The sequence below is a fragment of the Girardinichthys multiradiatus genome, chromosome 3 (assembly GCF_021462225.1).
Source record: "Girardinichthys multiradiatus isolate DD_20200921_A chromosome 3, DD_fGirMul_XY1, whole genome shotgun sequence".
Lineage (NCBI taxonomy): Eukaryota > Metazoa > Chordata > Actinopteri > Cyprinodontiformes > Goodeidae > Girardinichthys > Girardinichthys multiradiatus.
This window is the reverse complement of record NC_061796.1, coordinates 27,475,642-27,496,475: the sequence shown is the minus strand read 5'-3', so window position 1 is coordinate 27,496,475 and position 20,834 is coordinate 27,475,642. Positions and strand designations below refer to the sequence as shown.

Below are 20,834 nucleotides of genomic sequence, written 5' to 3'. Positions count from 1 at the left end.
TTATATACACAGTAATGAGAAAGCCTTTTAAATGTAGCTAATTCTAAAAGCAAATCCCAAAAATGTAAAAATAAAACAAATGGACTTCAGTTCTTGTAGTTAAAGATCTTTCGCTCTTCCCCCAAATGACCGTCTACATTCAAAGCTAGTGAGAGAAGTTCCGAGCTTTGAAGTTGTTTGTGATGGTTGTACATTCACATGACTCCCCTATCAATAAGGTGTTGTTAGAGCCGTAGAAGGCCTGGATCACTGACTGGTCATGAAGCTTAATACTGTATGACTTTGACAGCTGAAATCTGAGGCCTCCTCCTATGTCTAGAGTTGCCTCTGACAACTTAAAGAAAATAAAATGTATCTTTCAGCTATTTGGTACAAACAGCATATCACAAAAACACATTTTTCCCAAGCTGACTATGTGCATTAACGACACATTCTGAAAATAACAACTCGATTGACGTAAAGTTGCAATTTTGCAGCAACATTGTGATTCCTAAAGAGCTGCTTGTGTAAAACGTAATGAATCTCTGCTGTTTACAGTGTGTTTGTTAAAAAACTTGATGAAACTGGAACAGTAGAAGACAAAACGAAGCAAAAATAAATATCTACAAAAAAGTCGTAGCAAAAGAAAGACAAAGACCACAGGCACCTTGTACAGCAAAATCTGGCAAAAATGTGACCCAGAACCTGGAGTGCAAATTGGTCTTTAGTTATTTCATGGTTTTCCAGACTTTCAAAAACCAGTTTAAGAAATCCCAAATCCAGCTATTAAATTATAAATAGATGGTCTGGGTCCTTGGTTGAAAACAGAAGCAATCCTGGGTAGCTCGTAACATTTATTTGGTACATTTTATTTATTTATTTAAATTAGTATAAATTATATTTTTTGTTTATTTTCTATTAATTTATAGCGAAGTCTTGATAAATTTATAATGTATTTTTTTACATAAACTGAAATGATTCTGGTTATATTTTTATAAACATATTTACCTTCTGTAAAGATTGGGTAATACATTTGACATTTACATAATAAAATATAGATACAAGTGATTCTTACATCTGCCTTTTTGCTGGACTTAAAATATATAGATTTGTTTACCTACTTTATTTACTTACACATCTTTTCCATTTAGCTTCAGTTAATGCCTAACAAACTGAAAAGTGACAATAAATTTGACTTACTATTTTTAATGACAGGAAATGTTTGATGTAATTAATATAACTCAAGTGATTAAACAGTTTAAACAGTACTTGTACAACTAATGTAAAACACTGAAAAAAAGCTTAATGAGTTAAACAGCAGGACCAAAAATGATGGCTAGAAAGTCAACTACAGGCTGATATAAGACTGTGAACAGTAACATATTAACCTACAAAATTAAAGTCAATCTGTTCATTGCTATTATACCCTTGCACATATGAATCTGTTTTTCCAACTACTTCATTAACTTGCTTTTCTGTAACAAAAACCACTACCTGAGTGCTAGTGTAATTGGAAGGTTTTTAGTTTGGATAAATAGCCTGAGACTAAGAGACAAAGAGTTGTTTGGCTAAAATGTTATGTTTTTTGATAAAGGCTATGTTTTATGTCGGGAAAATATGTTCAAATCATAAATCTGGTTTTACTGTAAAAAAAACAAACAGATTTTCTGTATCGCCCACCACCACACTGACACAAAATATCTGACTTTTTGGATTCTCAGATGAAAATACTCATACACTATATTACCTAAAGTATTTGTCTGTGAATGAACTTTGATCCATCACTAGCAATTTTTACTATTCTGTAAACATCCCAAAGTTGTTCAAGAAGGTTGAGGGCAGGTCTCTGTGCAGGTCACTCAACACCAAACTTTATACACCTGCAGCCATGGAAGTGATCGTAACACCAGAATGCATTGATTTGGTGCTGTGACACAATAGCTTTGGCAATATAGTGTTTTTTTCCTGCTAATATTTAGAAGTCTCAAGGATGCAGATGGACAGCTGGGTAGCCCAGGAGTTTGTCATCACAGAGAACATGTTTGTGGAGGAGGAGGAAGCTGAAGTTATGTGACAAAGTGAAACACATTTAACACTCTGAAGATTATCTAACTTTCATCACAAGCTTACAATAAGGTCTGCTATAATCCTATTTCTAATCAAAATGAATAAACACAATTAAAGCCAACTACAGATTTAGAAAATATGTTTAATCCTTTAAATCAGACATAAAAACACCACCACATACTGTAACTGAAAGATGGCAGGAGGAACAGGCAGTTCATGTTGTACGAGAAGGCATTTCCGTGACTTATATGTACATATACACATTTATACACCGTAAAAATATAGTAATTGAAGCATATAGAATGACCAGCAACACTGGCTCGTAAGCCATTTGGAACATTCATGTAGAAAAACAATGGAAGAGCCAAAAACATCATGGAGAGAATATAGCTATCATATTACAATCTAAACAAGAAATATAAAATGTCAAATTGTCCCCCTTTATAGGCAATAAAAGCTATAAAGTTTCAGACACCCTTCAGTCAGTTTACAATCATCCAAAGTAAATAACCTTTTCATCATCTCAGCCTACAGCAATCAATCACATTAATAAATAAACCTCAGAGGGCTGAGAGACGGCAGATTGCGGTTCGTATTGCATTACTTGAACTTTGTAGTGTATAGACCTGCCTGCACCCTCAGAGCACCAAAAGATGTTTTATATTGTGCTATAGTGTGGTGGAAAATCTCAGACCTCGTCTTCACCCGGAAATGAACCACTATAGATTTAGAGAAAAAGCAACAAAAAAACCCCCCACAATAAACAGGTTTGGGGAAACACAATCTGAACTTCATTTTAAAATCAGAATCTGATATTTGGAGTGTTATTTAGGTGGCCGTCTGACTCTCAGCCAACACAACTGAACGGATGTGTTTCAGATGATTAATATTTAACATTTCAGCATAAATACTTGAAGAACATCATCCACGGAACACAATGGTGGGAAATAGCAAGTCCTAAAGCGCTACAACAGCTGTAGTATATAGGAGTTGTACAGGAATGTGGAGTTACCATTTGAAATGTCTCAGACTATAAATTCAACTGTACGATAAAGAAAAACTGTTTAAAAATGTACTAGATTCACAAGAGAGATGTGCATTTCAGAAACGAAATGGTTCAGGAGAAAAACAAACATCCAGTTTAATTATAAAACCCTTAAAACACATATTAACTGTGTTATTATCATGTAAAAACACAGAAATCCAAGTAGGAGTGGAACATATGGTCTTAACCTTAGACCCCCTCTTCATCTGTCCACTCTGCTTCTCTCTTTGGTGCCGTGAATACAAAAGACCTCTACCCTCAACTGTGTGCATGTGTGATCATGACTGTTTTTTCCCTTCTTGATTAGTTTCTCCAGCTCCCTCTCTGCTGCATAGAACACACTTTAAACAATGACAGGAAATGAGATGATGTCAAGTTTTGCTACAGTCACTAGGTAATAAATTTCATTTCTGTATCAGAAATCCCTTCTGAAAACTTACGCCAACCTCAGTTACTTTTTATGCTCTAAACAATACAGGAAACCAAATAGTTTGTTTATAAACATTAAGGTTTTTTAAAATACCTTAATCTGATGGTTCTGGATTCTTGAAACGAGGTTCTGAGCGGTTAATATGTGACCTTCATTTATTATGAATGCAGATTAGTGAAGTTAAAGTAGGGTTCACATAAGGTGTGTTTTAAATATGAGACCCAGAGCGTTTTCCCCCAGAACCCATCTTCCAATGTCTTTGTCAGAAGCTGAGTGTTGGACTGAGGCCCCCAGCACAAAAACAAAAAACATGACTTTTACCACTAAAGTGATAACCCTTTATAATGTATATAAAGTCACTACAAAGTCAACAAAATGGAGTAACTGTAACAGATTTTAGAAGTATTCACCAATGCAGACTTCCTGGTTTCTTGCTTTTCAAGCATGAAAAGAGGAGAGGAGACCGAGCTGTTGATTTATTTACCCCTTGTTCTAGTTTCAATGTGGCCAAGGTGGCACATGTGTCCCACTACTGCTGGTTGATCCATATTCCATACATACCAAGCAGCTTATCGGAAGCACTTTGCCACCATTTAGTGGTTGAACGTATGCCCAATTTGCTAATTTACATTTTAATTCAAGTATTTAGAAGGTAATTTGGCTAATTTGTACCGAAAATACCTAACCTTGTACAGTTATAATGTATGTGATATATTCAAATTTCCAATATATTTAATGTAGCATTTGCCCAGGAGTTTGGGTTGTTTCTATTTGTGCCTCAGAACATAAACAGGGTTTAAAACCCTTGAATTTTACTCAGACTAGATGAGTTATTTCCGTTTCATCCCCATCTGACAACAGGCAGTGATAGAGTTACTAAAACTCTATTACAATTTAAAGGTAACAGAAACTATGAGTTGTAGATGAGTATAAACTAATGTGACTGAAAAAATAAAACCAATTCAAACTGCTTTGGACTCCACAAAACCCTACCCAACAGTCCCTGGTCAACAAAAACATTTTTTCTGTTTAAAAGGGACTGTTATGTAGACTCTAGCTATTTTAAGACATTTTAAAAAATCCTCTTTTGGATCTTGGGGCATCTCAGACAAGCAGTTAGCTTTAACCTCCAGGACCGACTGGATTTATACTAAATAAAGATGCAAAGGCATTTGTCGACTGAAGGTAAGATATTCACTTTTAATAACCTTTTAAGAGAATCTCATTTAAAAAGAAAAGTTAAACAACCCCTTTAAACCCACGGTTAGCAACATTGGTCCAAGTTTCACTGTGGACAGATGTCCTTTCTGTAACCAGCACAAATGGCATTACTGTTTGAAGTTAGGAGGAAACACATCAACCACACTGGGAACTGGTGTTAGTGTTTGTATTAAAATCTGAAACTCTTGTAAACCTTCACAACTGACTGGTTAGTTGGGACATAGAGATGGTAGTTTAACACCAGCAGTAGTGATAAGGCAGGTTCTATGTGCAACTACAGCACTAACCTTCATAAACGTCAGCTATACATAAAAACAATAAAAGAGAAACACACAAGGCACAGACAGGACAAACAATAACTTAAAAAACAACTACAACTCTTATTTACCAGCATCTCCTATCAAGCAATGCTGTGAACGCGTTGCTCTGTTCTCGTTCATACTTCAGCATACACGGCCACATAAGACGGGGACGGATTTTCAGGGTGGTAAAGATGTGGCCGTTGTTTTAGAAAGACACATTCTACTTCAGGAGAATGTAAAATTACATTCATCAGTGGCAATGATCTAGGTAGGAACTGAGGCTTCTACAAGAATAATTTAAAACATGAAACAAAACTATGTCCTCAGGTTTGGTTCAACCCATCCAGCTGCACCCTCTAAATCTGATTCCATACAAATACTGTATACAGATAACATTAGGGAAGATTGTTGAGTCGAGCAGCAAGTGTTGATTGAATGATTTCTATTACCTACTTTGTCAGTTTAGAGTGTCCCTACAGATCAGAGGTACAGAGGATGTAATATAACTCACTGAGAAGCTATTTAAACCTCATCAATCCATATTTGTCCTTCATGTGTCCTGAGCTCAGTGTGCTTCTGCTGAATTATCTGCCCAATCACATCTCTTCATCCTGTCTACAGCAGACAGGAGGACTCGCCGCATTACAATTCACAAATGATTATTTTGTGCAACAGGTCATTGCAGCTAACATGCATGAAGGAACATCTGTGCTTAGGCTATGTGATTCTGCTGCAGCTGTAATGAAGCTGTTTCTCTGGGACGACTATGGGCAAACGTGAGCACACAGTTGCAGAGGTGATGGCTTGTGAAGCCTGAAGCCTACCACTTCCTGTCTTTTTGTTTCTGCCCTCTGTTGTTGTTCACAGAGCAGCTCCAGTCTACACTGAAAGGTGAGTAAATAACAGGTGCTATGAAGGGGTTGCCTTGGACAGGTGACTTTCATTCACGTTGTTCTTACTTCCAACCACCTCATCGCATCCGGACGGGTCTCATCTTCATAGATGTGGCCAGGTTTGTTTTTTTGTTGTTGTTCTTTCTCACTGTAAAATATAAACTGCTGTTAGTGACCTCTTCATAAACCATCACTGCTTTTGGAAAAAAGTGGCAAAATAATTGTTCAGACTTACAAAACAGATGTTAGTCTCTGGGATGATATCGGAGAGAGAAACTACCTCTTCATTTCCAGACAGGTTGGTTGAATTATCAGCAGCCCCTTCCGCCCCCAAACTGGAACAAAGAATGTAATTAATGACACGAAATGACTCACACAAGCAAGTAAAAAGCAAGGCACTTAGTATTAACCCTTTACTAGACAGTCTCTTATCCTCGCTTTCTCAAAATGTTCAGATTTGATTTCTGCAGGCTGTGTACAAACGTGATGTAGATGGACACACAACCAAATTACAGCTTGGAAGCTAAATTGTGATGGACGGACATACAGTTAGGAGAATAAGTATTTAAAACACCAACAATGTTACATGTTTTCTCACTTACAAAGAATGGAGAAAATCACCACATTTTTAGATTCTGTCTCCTATATTTATATATCTTATATTTAGACACCATGAGGTATTCCAAGGATTTAAAAGTTTCAGAACACATGTATATATGTCTGGTAAATCATGTCACTTCCAACCTTTGGTTTCCTTTAAACGCAAGGTGGAATTAATCAGTTTGCTTTCCCACTAGAAACAAACCATGTCAGGCATTACTACGAAGAGACAGAGAGCCGTGATTTTAGGCAGATCAAAGTTTGGTTGCTTGTTAAGTACCAGAGTTTTCCCAAACCTGCCCAACATAGCAGACTATCAGAGGAAATTAACACTTGTCTGTTTACAGCAGAACAAAGCAGGTGTAGGCGTGGCCTAAAATTGAGCTTTTTAGCAACAGACACTCCAGATAAATTTGGCGTGAAACAAAAAATCAATATGTGGAAGAGCACCTTATGCCCACTTTAAGTATGTTGGGGGATCTGTGATGCTGTGGGTCTTTTCCTTTTTTTCCAAACGCCGTGGAAGCCTTGATAGAAAGCATTGCATCAAGATCTCTTTGAAATACAAGACATCTTGAATAAGAATCTGGAGATTCCTAAGATAAGTCCTTATTTGGGCAGGATAATGATCCACAAATCAATCAGAAATTCACCAGACACAAAATCAGTCTTGTTTCATGACCATCTGAATCCCTTGACCTTAATCATACCCTAAAACCTGTGGGTTTAGCTGGACAGTCGAGAGCAGGCAGGACTCTAAATGGATCCTTAGAGATTGTCAAGAGACGAATCGTCAGAGAACAATGGTCAAAGATCTCATTATAATCTTCAAACATGTGAAATGATAAAGGAGAAAAACACCTGCTGGTCTTATGAGGAATGCACGAAGAATGGACAGCGGGGGAAAAATAATTGTGCCAACATTTTTCACCAGGGGGCGCCAATAAATGTGGCCAGAATTACATAACAGCTCTCCCTTTTAACGGGATATGGCATGAATGGACTGTTGTCTGAGAATAAGCTGCTAAATCCTGTGTACCTGAGGGAGGTTCCCTGGTCATGGTCTGTGTTTGCTGATTTGTGCACTTCTACCCCAACAGACCTGCAGAGAAAAGCCAGCGTCAGACCAGAAGCTGTTAAAACGGCGTGAAAGTACAGCGACGGTGAAAAGTTTTACCGTAGTGGAGGAGAGGTAGAGCCTACTCCTGTGCTGCCTAGCGATGAGATAGACAGATTGGCCTCAGCGTCAGCAGGGTTGTCTGCTGGTGGGGGCGTCCTAGGAACCAGATCTGGTTTGTCTGACTGAACACCTAACAGAAAAAAATAATAATTCAAATTCCAAAACCGGTGTCCTCCGTGTGAAAGCGGATATAAATGAAAGTGTGTGGGTAGATTCAGTAGACCATAGAGGAGCCACTTTATGTGATGACAACACTGATACTTCCTGAGTTCTTACCACTGTCAGCCTCTGACTCTGTGCTTTTAAAATGGCTGTGATAGACTAGTCTGGAGTCACCAACAGACTGTCCCGCTGTGTGGGAGAGTGAAGTGGGACCCCCCAAAGTGGGGGCTCTTCTAAGTCCTCCTTGACCTCCACCACGACTCTTCTTAGAGGGTGACGGCTTAACTGAAGGAGAGATAGATCATTAGATTAAGAACGAATACTAAAAAGCAACAGCTAAACACACACACATTTATATGCTTACGTGGAATTTTCTTGAAAACAGTGTTGCACATAAAGTGCTGGAAGCGCTCTGCATAGAAACCAGGTCTGTGAACTGAAACAGTGTCCTGAAGAGAGAAAGACATAAACCCGTAACACAAATGAACACATCAAATGTGACCATTTTCCTACCGTTACCGTTTTTCTCCAGAGCTCTTTGAAATGCCCTCGCAGGACCTTTTAGGTCTCAAAATAAGATCTAATTCCACACAGGTAGCTTCACTGAAACTCCAAGATAGAAATGTTTTTATGACCTCAAGTAATTGTTTAGCCCAAAGAAAGTTTTGTCTGAATGCCTTTCAATATATGCAAACGTTTTCCTTAATATGAATTATCTTAATTTGACAATTTATAAATACCAAAAGCTTTAACATAATCCATAAGCATTCCTAAAATTTACTACTGATTATGTGTTAAACTCTGAAATGTGAACCTGTTCTTAAATAATTGAGAATAATTACATGTTGGAAACCTTGATTGTAGAACCAGGCTGTCATCAGATAGTTATTCAGACTGCAGTGATGGTTTGTTGACATTTTTGGTCTCTGGTCTACAGGTTGTGGTTAAAAAAATAAACACTAAAGAAACCATTGGCTGTCTAATGTGACATCATTCACACTTCACCCGAAATCTGCCTCTGATTGATTGATCAGTCCCTGGTGACAACTCCTCCCCCCGAAGCTCATGCTGCCAAGAGCTAATCTGGGTCCCTAAGTCAAACAGACCAATACAGAACCAGTGAACCCATTAAGAAGCCTTGCACAACCGGGTTGGAACCAGGCCTGCTCACCCTGTAGGATTCTACTGCGATAAATGTTAGTGTTAGCATTGTATGTTTTGCTATATTAACTAAATGTTGTGTGGGATCCCTGTAAGATTTTGGGTTTTTTTCCCCACAGCCCAAATGTGTGTCTCCATTACTTAGCAAATTTCTTACAGAAAAGTTCCTGTCATTTATAGCGTGGTTCAAAGTCCAAAGTGAGGCACCAGCAAAACATCCAACCAACTGGGCCAGAACCAACAGCCTTTCAGACCGAGTGACCTTCCGGTTGGAACAACATCTGTTTGTTTCCCCATCAGGCGAGCGGATCCGGACACCCGGAATGACCCGGTTGATTCTGTAACAGTCTGATTTTGTACCACAGTAAAGTACTGTTTCTCTGTTCTATCATGGCTCTTTTGGTGTTGAAAGCTGACTGATAAAAAGTGGTTCCAAAACGTTGAATTTCTCCACCTTTTCCCATTCTTTCCCCTCTCAGATTAACATTAGGTGTTACAACTAAATCAGTTTGTTGAACTCTTCTTATTTAGGCTCCTGAGAGACAAATGAACTTTGGATGAGTCTTAGACTTTAACCAAACTAATTGATATTTTAAACAATCAATTACTGAGTCAACACACTTCTCCCTTTAGCTGCAGCAACCATTTGTAGAACAGATTAGTATGTAAAATGTGCTAGTAAAAATACTAGCGCATTTTACGACTAATCATTCCATCTTAAAATAAAAACTTTAATTAGTTTGTATATGATCAGTTATAGACGTTTTATTATTTTGTGCACCTTCACTGGTAGTTTAATTGTAGTACATGACATTTAAGCTCTTACCCCATCATGGACCAGTGCTTTCCAGGAGTGTTCCAACTTCTTAATAAACCTGAATAACATTACCATAATAAAACAGGTCATTGCATTTTAAGTAAATCAAACGTATGCATGTTGTTCCTATGAACAAATAATACCGGCATTCAACAGGAATTCAACTCCTACCTGTAGGACTGGAGAATGTCAATGATGCCAATGTAGATGAGCAACCTCTCTCCTTTTACATTGCGAGCTGGAATACCTCCCACACTGGAAAGTCAGTGTCAGACAAATGTATTTCATAACTCCATATTTTACCACAGAAGACTAGAAGCTTCGACTCTGATGGTAGGCACACTTACTGGTCTTCTGAATCCAGAGCTCCCTTTCCTCGAGCTTCCCCCTGGATGGACTCCATGGCCGTACAGTACAAACTTTTCTGGGCTTGTGGCCGACGCTGATCTGGAGTCACCGGCCCCTCCAATGCCACGCTGTCCCCTGAATAGCCTCCACTACGCTCCCGCTCTCGACATGCTTGGTCCATGTTGTGGATTCCCATCAACAAACTGTAGTCCATGATCTTGAAACTCTGCAGAAGCTGCAGGAAAGAAACAAAGATAATGAACGAGCTGCTCATGAACTCAGCAAAACAATACGCCAAGAGAGAAGAGAAGCACTTTAACAATGAGTTTAAACTGATGAGGTTTGACAGATGAATACATCTGATCCTAACAAGCTTCAGATATGCTGTAATTCAGCTTCCCTGGCTAAAAAATAAAACAAAAACTTACTTATATTTAAAAAAATTAAAGAATGAAATTATTAATATTTCTGGGTTAAACTGCTGTACATCCCAAAACATTCAGTCATATTATTCAGTCATCTTGGTAAACCGTGTCACAATTCAACCTCAGTTTGACAAGCCAAGTAAATTCTAAGTGTTTTCAACAAGTACATCAGTAGGGATATCACAATCAACAGATACTTTCACACCAAGTTGAACCTGCTAAAATCAGTCTTATGTAAATGCTTCACACCCTATTTCCATTCAAATGGATGTTTGAATTTTAAATATTAAAATAAATTCCTACCGCCCAAAAAGCCACAGTTAAGTGGCGTATTGTGAGCAGTGGACTCCGCGCTGTCCGAGGACGTTTGAAGTTATATAGACAAGCGTACCAATTTCCTACATTTCGGAGCAACGTGTCACATATAAAACACTTCGATATGAAGAGTTTTTCCAACCGAACAGACACAGACTATGTGTTACAAAAATTAAACAGCAAAAATGTTCCATTATACCATTCCTGTGGTTTAAAGCCCTTCACTGACATGCCAGTAAATATGCTGGAGTTTTCTATGGATGTATGGAGCATAGAGGAATGCAGTGCTGTCCCCTCCCCGACATATTGGTGTGTACTGCTGGTTGGAAGAAGGCTACTACACTTGTCCTTCATTCAGGAAAAACAAATAATAAACCAGTTGGAAATATTTCTGTGGGCTAAAAACAAAATGATGCAGAAACAGAAAGAGAGCCACCCATCACTCTTATTAAGGTAAAACTACATCTGGCAAGCTATGAGAATCAGTCTGTTAAGCAACTGACTGCAGGATAAATGCCGGAGCAGATAACCCAACTAATTAACCAGTTAATATCAGATTGTTATTCTCCATTTGATGCCCCGTAAAGAGCAGAACTACAAAAATGAATAGTATTACATGCAATAAACAGGTTTACTAACTCTGAATGTAAAGGGTTTATTTTATATTTTTGCTCAAGTCTATGTATCAAAATGAAAATGTTCTCTAATACAATAAATGTAATAGATAACATTATTATTATGGTAAAAATCACACATTTTCTGCTGCAGCTTTTTTGTTTTAAATAAGAGAAACTTGATCATGTTATAAGCTTAAATACTATGATATCTTTGGCCAAAGTTAAATCCCACTACTTACATCGTCTTCATTTTCAATCTTAAAATAGATCCAAACTGCAGACTTTGACTCAAATAGTGACTCTGGTGCAAATCTGTCCAAAATGCTAATTAAGATGCCAACTTGGTTGATAAGATTAGATCGAGACCTGCCTACTGGCCAGTCAGATCTAAGCAAAAAGGGAAAACTGGACACAAAGTGGACACAAAAAGGTCAAATTAATAGGACATTTAGCCACTACAAAAAGCACCCGTAGTAATTCATGTTCAACGGACCAACATTTTCCACTCTGGCAAGTGAACTGTTAGAAAAACTCCTTTACCAACTTATTCCAATAATAACATAAATCTGTAGTAAGAACTATGTTGCAGAGGGAACCATTAGTAAGTTCTAATAAATAAAAACAAATGTAATGAAAAACAAAGACTCACCATATGTAAAATAAGTCAAACTTTAAATGCCCTGATTTATTTAGCTTCTTTGTTTCTTGCTTTGTGCAGTGTGGGTTAATAATGTCTTCTACTGTTAATACATGAGCTTGTCAGTATTCTTCAGTGCACGATCCTTGAATAACAATCAGTCTACAAAAAACAAAAACAAGTGTCCGTGTGAGACTCACCAAGCAGTCCCTCTGAATAGTCTTGCACAGGGCATTGTAGTTATCTGCCTCTAGCAGCAGGCCATCAGGCATGTCCTGGATAAAATCCAGGTCTTTGTAAGTAGGAACAGCCTTTTCTCTTTCCTTAGGAGAAGCTCGCCTCTTATAGGTGGAGCCCTTCAAGTCGTATTTGAAGTGCATGGGGATGATCCGGGGCAGAAGGTTATTCATCACAACAATGCGGATGTTCTTCCCCCCGGCCTGAACGCAGTAAAGTCCGTAGAATTTAGGCAGCAGGGTGCGCTTGTTTTGGTTTATATTCTGGAAAAGAAAGATAAAGAATAAAAATGTGAGATTTGAATTTGAAATGATTGGTTTCCTAACCAAGTCAGTAGTTCCAATTTTAACTCTCAAGAAGCCACCAACAAGACTGATGTAGGAAAGCATTATAAAACCAAAGTTACTACAAGACGTCTTCCCCTTCGTATCTGCACAAGGTCAGAAGACCAAGAATGTTAACTTTATGCTACAACAAATTCTCTAGCTAATGTTCAAAATACCATTACAGGCACCTGTATGCAAGATTAGGAGCCGAGGCACTAACTGCATCCCTGAACGTAATGATTAGTGCAATAATAACGTTAATCTCTTATCCTGTAAACAATGTGAAGACTCACCATGAAGTAACCTGGTAGGAGCTTCTGAAGGAATTCTGCCTCTTTGTGTTGGACTGTCTTGATGATAAACTCATCGTCACTAGAGACGTAGAAGATGGACCCACTGGCTCCTGGGTTCGACAGCTCGATCAGTGGCTCATTGCACAGGGAATACTTGAACAGAAATGAAACTATATATGTCATCATCTGAAAAATATTTATAGTCTATTCAAACTGTAACACTGTGATATTTGGTGCAGAGGCGTTGGAAGTGTTCCTCATACCCGTATTCAATCTCCAAAAAAGTTAAATAAAAGTCATTAATTAAAACATTTGGCTAAAAGTTAGAAATATCTGTATAAATTAAAAATCTACAATTTAACAAGCTGAGTCTATAGCTGCGATTCCATTATAAATCTGCACAAATCTTTGTCGATATTCTGCTAACATCGGAAAAACTCAATTTCGCAATTGTGGAGTTTCCATTAAATCTAAAAATACAGTTAAAATCACACATGAATAAGTTTGTTCACGCGATTAAAAAACATGGCGGTAATGCCCGTCACGAACTAAATGTAAAAAATACTCCGTCTCCTGATGAATCCAAACATGCCGCGCCATCATCCTCCTACTACTTCCTGTCATCTTCTTCGTCTTTTTCGTACCATCCGGATGTTGATCACGTGACCTGTGTGATGCAAAAAAAAAGTGTTTCTATTGCCGTTTTGCGAAATACACCAATTTCGATACGGCCCAAAAAACCGCCTCAACCTAGCGCAAAACCATTTCATCAAGAAAAGGGAGTTTTTTCGAAATTGCCGTGTTTCCACTAAGCGATTTTTGTTTTCCCGTAATTACAATTCGCGCAATTTGATGGTCAATGGAAATGCAGCTTATCATGTGATAGAGTTGACATTTACCGTTACTGTCAACTAAAAACAACTGTTACATTTCAAAAGGCTTGTATATTAAGAATTATACTAAAAAGAGTCTAGCCATGTTAAAAAATGATCTAAATAAAATCCAAAAGCTGTTCTTGTTATGTTCTAAGCCTCGTGCAACAGATGCACTTGCAAATGAAAAGCTAAAAATTACTAAATGTTAAAGAGAAGCTGTAGTTGTGGTTGTGGCAGGGGGAGTTTTGTTCAAGCACTGACCAGGTAGTCATCTGGCCGAATGCCAAACATTTCTCTGAAGTAACGGAAAGCGATAGGAGCGTAGGTCTTAAAGCGAAAGTCGCTGTAGTGATGAGCAGGAGTTAGGTTACTTCCTTCGCTGGAAAATAAATGAGAAACAGAGAGAAGGCATCAGCTTCAAGCTTTAAACATCTAACTGGATTTCAATTATTAAAAAAAAAAACTGTCATTTGTTTTTAGATATCTTGTTATAAATAATTTTACCAACCTGGGGAAGAAGATGCTTTCAACCACCACAAAGTCCTGCATAAGAACATCTCTTTCTGCCTTTTGGCTCAGGCTGCCAACTGTGTGAGCAATGCCCAATTGGATTGCACCCTTTAGGGCAGATGACGTGGTCTAAAGAGTTCAGAGAAGAAAACAGATTTAGCACGACGTGAACAAACAATATTTTATCTCTCTGATCTTTTAAAAAGCTATTTATGAGTTTCCAGTCAAATAAACCTCAAATATAAACATATAAAATTACACCCAGGTGCTTTTTCCTCATTGTTGCTCAATGTTGCAGACGGCACCAAACGGTGTCACACTCAGCCTGCCCTCACCTTTTTGTATGTGGTCTCTCCGGTGGTCGTCTCAACACCCCGGTGCCCAATGGTCTTCTTCATACTTTGAGTTGTGCCTGAAGACCCGGGCAACTGTCCAGCAAGAGAAGGTATGGTGGGATGTGTGTGTGTAAACACAGAAGACAAAGAGCTAGTGTGTGTAAACATCAGGACAAACTCATTAAGCATAATCCTGTTAACTCTTAGTTGAACCAACCTATTAAATGTTTTTTTTTTTATAGTATTATTATATGGTTATAACAGATCATCATTAAAACGTCGATACGTCCTTTTCCAGTCAGTAAGTATAAATGTAGTTTACAGAACCAATATTGTGGCTCTAATGAAGGACAGAAGCTATGTAACACATGTTTGTTGTCTGTAAACCAAGCTCAGCCTTTCACCAATAAATCATTAGTGTCAGAAGTCTAAAGCTTCTGTTGCGTAAAAAAGCATTTAGCTCTTAGGGCCCTTTAACTTTAGTTTAATTTAAGTCTGGACGAGATTGTGTAGAATGGCAAGAATAGGAATAACCACCCAGTTATATCAATGTAGAGAGGAAGCAAGCCAGAGCTAGGATGTAACTTTAGCAGGCAGTTTATTTAAGACCTTTTAGCTTTAAGTGAAAAAATGAGAAATTGCTCTAGGTAGCCAAAGCCTCATTACATCTGTGTTGGGGTGTCCCACGGCGGATGATCGGAAGTTGTCCTAAACCAAACAACAGATTGGAGAGGCAGCAGCTTCCAGAACATAATCATTGGTATGAAAGCTAGTAAGACCATATCAAAATACTAATGTAGAGACCAAGCAGCGGCTGCTATGAGATTCTCACAATATAAAAACCTTGAGTACAATACCAAAAGGGACTGGTGGAGTTCTTTTATTTCAACCAGCTCACCAGCAGTGCACAGCATCTGTTTTTTGAGCTTCTTTATGGGGGGAAACAGCCATATTTACGTTTTTAAACCTTTAAACCGTACCTTTTAGAAATCATGGCATACTTAAGAGGCCGCGTCAAACTCATGAAATGTAGAGTGAATTTAAATTGATATGAGGAACTGCTACAGACATGTTTGTTTACTCACCAATGCATTCATTTTCTTACTATTAAAATGTATTTTTATGTATAAATGACTTACACATAGATTTTACAACTGAACTTCTCTGACTCGATGCAATCTGACTGGTTTTCTTAGAAAAACTTTTTTATCCAATTTGAATAAATAACTGAATCTGACTGCACTGTTCAATGGTTAGGATTAATTGGAATGTATGTACCTGACTTTGTGAAGTGCCTTGAGATAATGTGTTGTGAATTGGCGCTATATATATAAACTGAATTGAACTTTGTGTTTCGTTATTCCTATTTTGTTCAAATTTACTAAAATTTCTTAATGAATAAGCTGCTGAAATTACTTATCCACAATATGATTACAGACCTTTCTAGGCAGAAAAAGTGTGGTAACTGTAATATACAAAATCTGAAAGAAAAATGGGGGAAAAAACCCTGCTTCCATTCCCTTAATACATGAAAAATTGACATTACTTACAGCTACCAAGATTCAAAGCAATTTCTGGCCTCCTTACCTCTGCAGGGGCCATTTTCCGAATGCTGTTGGCCCCTAGAAGATAGAAAAAACAGTTATGTTTATGACATACAACACACTCTCTGCTTGTTAATTAGCAGGGCTATTTCCAGTGATAGCTGATGACTTTTAGGGCCATGATGAGCCCAGACCTAAATGTAGCCACAGTTGCTTCCTGCTGCATCTGATCCATCAGATCTATGTGAACTGGAGCTACTTCTCCCCTGAGCTGGCTGCTCTACATTCATCTGCTCCCGGAGGATGTGTCTCAACATCACTACGACTTCAGTCATACAAAACTTGCTTTCATCATTTAGAGCAACAGCTTTACGTTAATAACTAAATATCAGAAGTGAAATCTCAGGACATAGAGTTTGTGAACTCATGCAACTTTGTCCTTACATAAACTTGCAGTACAAACTTTCTCCCTTGCCCACTATTCAATCATCTGTAACAAATGGCAACATCAACTCCAAAGCTGCTGACCACTGGTCAAGATGTATACACAAGCATTTAAAGCGGAGAAGATTAAATTTAAAGCCTGGAAATAGTCCAAAATGTATTCCATCTGATGCACTATAAGCAGATATTTCAGCAAAACAAGCCAAATCACAAGATATGCATCTTGACTCGGTTTTCAAGGACACACGGCAATCCACCCGGCAGGAAACAATGAGCATCAGGCTGCCCACATTCCCCATCATTATGTAAAACAACACACTGCATCAACATTTCCACTGCATCTTCTGCTCAAACACACAAAGAATCACTGAAGCACACGCATGCAGGTACCTCGCTGCAGAGCTCTTCTCCAAAACTGAGTCCTAATTTCTGTGAAGCAAGACACAGACAGCTGAACTGGCTTATTCTAGTGAGTAGGGAAGCAAAACGGATTCCATTTAAAACTAAAACTACTGTGGTTTTTACAAGTACAAGAGTAAGCAACTGCTCAAAACCATCAGGTACAAAACAACTAAAACTGCTGAAGTACAAACCGGAAAATTAACATGCCTGCAAACAACTATATCTGAAAACATTTCTTAATTTGCAAACAGGTTCTGTTGTTTTTTTTTTTTTGGTTTTAAATGTATTATCTGGAAGAATAATTGACACGGATAATGACAGCATTACTACTTTTCTCAAAGGAAAAAAATGAAATTGATTAATAATACACAAAGAGGAACAGATCTGAGAATGGGATTAGACTAAATCTAATGCTTAACAATAGATTCAGCTTATTAGGGGCAAGCCTTTGGGCAATAGACAAACCATCTGTTCCTCTTCATATACTAAAGTATCTGCCAGCAGTGATCACAAGAACCCTGCAGCTAAAGAATAAAATAGGACACATGTTTTAAACATCCTTTCTAGCCAATGAGGAGTCTGTAAATGTGCTGGATCTTGGCCCAAAATAGGAAATAGGGTCACAGAGTACTGGAAGAGAAACTACATTATGTTACTGTCACTCAGGTTTATGAAACTAGGTGGCTGACAGTTTGCTGCATCTTGTATTGGTACAGTGTCTGGGTCTAAGGCATGTAGGAGCCACATGGAGCATATTTAAGACCCTATTTTTAATCACTGATTCAAACAGGGTGGTAACCAGTTCAGAGCAACCCCACTACACATGGGGAAGAAAAAGCAAATAACAGGAGTAGTATTTCCAAATGGGACCCAGAAAGTCTCTCTGTATACAAAGAGAACACACCATCATAAGCTTTTGTGGGCTGCAGTTTCTGAAATGTTCATTGGCAACTTAAAGTAAACATACCATGAAGATTATTCCTTATCCATTTATCTTTTTATTCCAGTAAGCAACATCGCTGAGGCTTCCTGCTGAGGATTTGGTCCAAAAACATGTTTAATTTAACCTGAAGATGTGTAGATTGTTTTTTTATTACGAAAATGGTCTGTAAAATAATGTTTTCAACTATCTAGATATGAACAATTAACTGATTTAATAATGGAACAAATGCTGAATTAACCTGCAAAAGGTCCAGATTCCATCAAAAATTGGAAATAGTATTTATTTTAATTTTAGAATAATCTGTTTTTTTTTTTGTTGTTGCAATTTGTAATAAATTAAATTGAAGATTTTTTTTTAACATAATTAGATTTCAATTTAAGATGTACACAACTTATGAAACACCATTACACACCTTACTTAATAGCACAGGAAAGTTAAATGTCATTTTTTCAGTGTAAATTAGTATTTCTGCTCTGGCATGTGACTAGACTGCCTTGGCACATATGGGTTACCTACGTTCAACACATTCCTAGTATAAACTTAGCTTCTTAACCAGCAATGATAATGAGTAATAAATTCTATACTTCTCCATTATATAGAAGCTAATAGTGCATATTGTAAGAAGAATGTTTTGAGTTTATTTGCTTAAACATACAACTTCAGGCCAATAAAGGCAGTATAATTTCACAGGTTTCCAGAGAGAACTGTATCCGGGGAAAGAAGGCGACGGAAGAGGCACTGAATGAAAACACTTACAAATCCAAGACATAGCTAAATGTATCGTAGGACTTAGTAAGAAAATCTGCATCCATTAAAATAATTCTAAGGCCTAAAATTAGGATTACTGAATTTAAGACTTCTTATGATTTTGTAAGACTTTGCCAAAACTCTTCATAATCTTTACAATGAAAAAGTAATGTAAGTAAATTTACTTTATGCTTCAAGGTAGAATATTCTCTTTAGCTGTTTCTAATGGTGAAAATATAATATTCTACACCAGGGATGGGCGCTTAGGACAAAAACATCATAACATTTTGTGATACTTATTGCTATAATGATAATAGTGATTATAAATAATATTCAAATACCCATTACTGTCTTTTTTGGCAATAGCTTTTATGATTGTGACTGCAGGTATTGGAGAACACAAATAGTTCTCTAATACCTGATATATGTTGTATGGAGCCTTAATATTTATATTTGTTGCTACTTTCATGGAGAAAACAGTGGAAATAAATGGTAAAAGTAACAATTTAAATAATTATTTTATTCTTTGGGGTTTGTAAACATCCTATTTTACCCTTGCCAGGATAAATCATATTTCTTACGATGGTAAAAAGAATTTCAATACTAAAAATGGCCCATCCATGTTCCACAGTAACGAACATAACATTTTAGCAGAATGAAAAGATTATAACCAATCAACTTAATGTTATATGGTGATTTATTTGACTCACATTTCACAGGTTCAATGTAAATTAAATTAAATAAATTACCTTAGAATTTCAGCTTTGAAAACGCTGTAGATGTCTTTATTTTTCACCTATAAACATATTGTTGGTATCATTCTCAGATTTTAGTACCCTTAAAGGTGGATTCATTTGTTTGACATACAGTTCTTGTGAGTTTTTTCTTCAGAAAGGAAAAAATTGGATTTAATACGTGTACTAACAACAAAAGCATCCGCTGGTTAAAGGGTTGTAGGAAATCATTAACAGTCGACATCCATTAATTGATGCACCACGTCAATTCAAAGGGGAAAATAACGGACTCGGAGGCAGGACGTCACAAATATGGAGTGGATATTTCCTTTACCACAAACTGAAAAAGAGTGAGGAAAATGAGGCGTGAATATTAAGGTTTAAAGCACACAGACACTACCCTCCATTGCTGGTTAAGTAGCTTTATTATGAACTTATGGGTGCAGATGCTCCATTATCGTTATAACAACGTGAACGCCACCGCCGGCTTATTGAAAACGGCCCAAAGAGATTTATTTTTATGATCAAAACGTCCTTGTATACATAAAACGGGTTTGTAACAATAGAAGGATATGCTGAATTCAAAAGACCCACTCCACTTATGTTAATTACCTAGGCAGCTAAATAAGCTAGTTGTCGCTACCTTCATTTGTTCGGCTGAAATCTCCCATGCTAACTGGCTACAGGCTAACCGGGACTCGAGAAGCCATAACCACCTTATTGAATCATTTTCAGAACCACATAGCGCTCCGCCGTTCAGTTTACATCTTAGTTTTAAGACAACGAATGAGGAAGATGAATTGACACGCTACCTGTCGGGACTGTTGATCCCGAGTCTGCTGTTTCAGCAGTCGCCATTACGCCTGGACCATTCGCATCACAAACTGCGCCGTCCGTTGAATTCTGATGGCTGCAAACCAGCGCCCCCAGTGGACAGACACGGAATAGCTTTTTCTTTTTGCTCAGTTGAACTCAAAATATTGAGACAAAATGTAGTTTAACACAATTTGTAACCTTACGAGCTTTGATAAAATTTATTTTATTAATCAGTCAGTCATTTTCTACCGCTTATTCCACAGTGGGTCGCGGGGGAGCTGGTGCCCATCTCCAGCAGTCTATGGGCGAGAGGCGGGGTACACCCTGGACAGGTCGCCAGTCCATCGCAGGGCAACACACAAACAACCACACACACTCATTCATACACTTAAGGGCAATTTAGAGTTACCAATTAACCTAACAGGCATG

General features: G+C 37.7%; 1 protein-coding gene across 2 annotated transcripts; it reads right to left on the bottom strand.

Moving 5' to 3' along the window:
* Nucleotides 1-2,168: 2,168 nt before the first annotated feature.
* Nucleotides 2,169-20,511, bottom strand: LOC124865684 (phosphatidylinositol 4-phosphate 5-kinase type-1 alpha-like). 2 transcript variants are annotated; one of them, XM_047361001.1, is made up of 16 exons: nt 20,402-20,511; nt 16,363-16,397; nt 14,776-14,868; nt 14,439-14,569; nt 14,192-14,309; nt 13,056-13,208; nt 12,400-12,699; nt 10,205-10,440; nt 10,029-10,112; nt 9,867-9,915; nt 8,244-8,328; nt 7,994-8,164; nt 7,715-7,847; nt 7,577-7,639; nt 6,173-6,272; nt 2,169-6,085 (listed from the first exon to the last, which is right to left on the bottom strand). In XM_047361001.1, exons 1-16 carry the CDS (start codon nt 20,445-20,447, stop codon nt 6,083-6,085), a joined length of 1,800 nt encoding a protein of 599 aa, XP_047216957.1. In that variant the 5' UTR covers nt 20,448-20,511; the 3' UTR covers nt 2,169-6,082. The 2 variants fall into 2 exon arrangements, with proteins under 2 accessions (XP_047216957.1, XP_047216958.1); XM_047361002.1 differs by having other exon boundaries at nt 16,326-16,397; nt 20,402-20,454.
* Between the last annotated feature and the right edge of the window lie 323 nt (nt 20,512-20,834).

What these genes read in the sequence shown, in the direction of transcription:
- LOC124865684 (XM_047361001.1), bottom strand. Translation starts at nt 20,447, where the DNA reads ATGGCGACTGCTGAAACAGCAGACTCGGGATCAACAGTCCCGACAG. An exon ending in GAGAGACCACATACAAAAAG is followed by an intron (nt 14,570 to 14,775) that starts GTGAGGGCAGGC and finishes TGAACTCTTTAG; the next exon opens with ACCACGTCATCTGCCCTAAA. An exon ending in GACATTCTCCAGTCCTACAG is followed by an intron (nt 9,916 to 10,028) that starts GTAGGAGTTGAA and finishes AATGTTATTCAG; the next exon opens with GTTTATTAAGAAGTTGGAAC.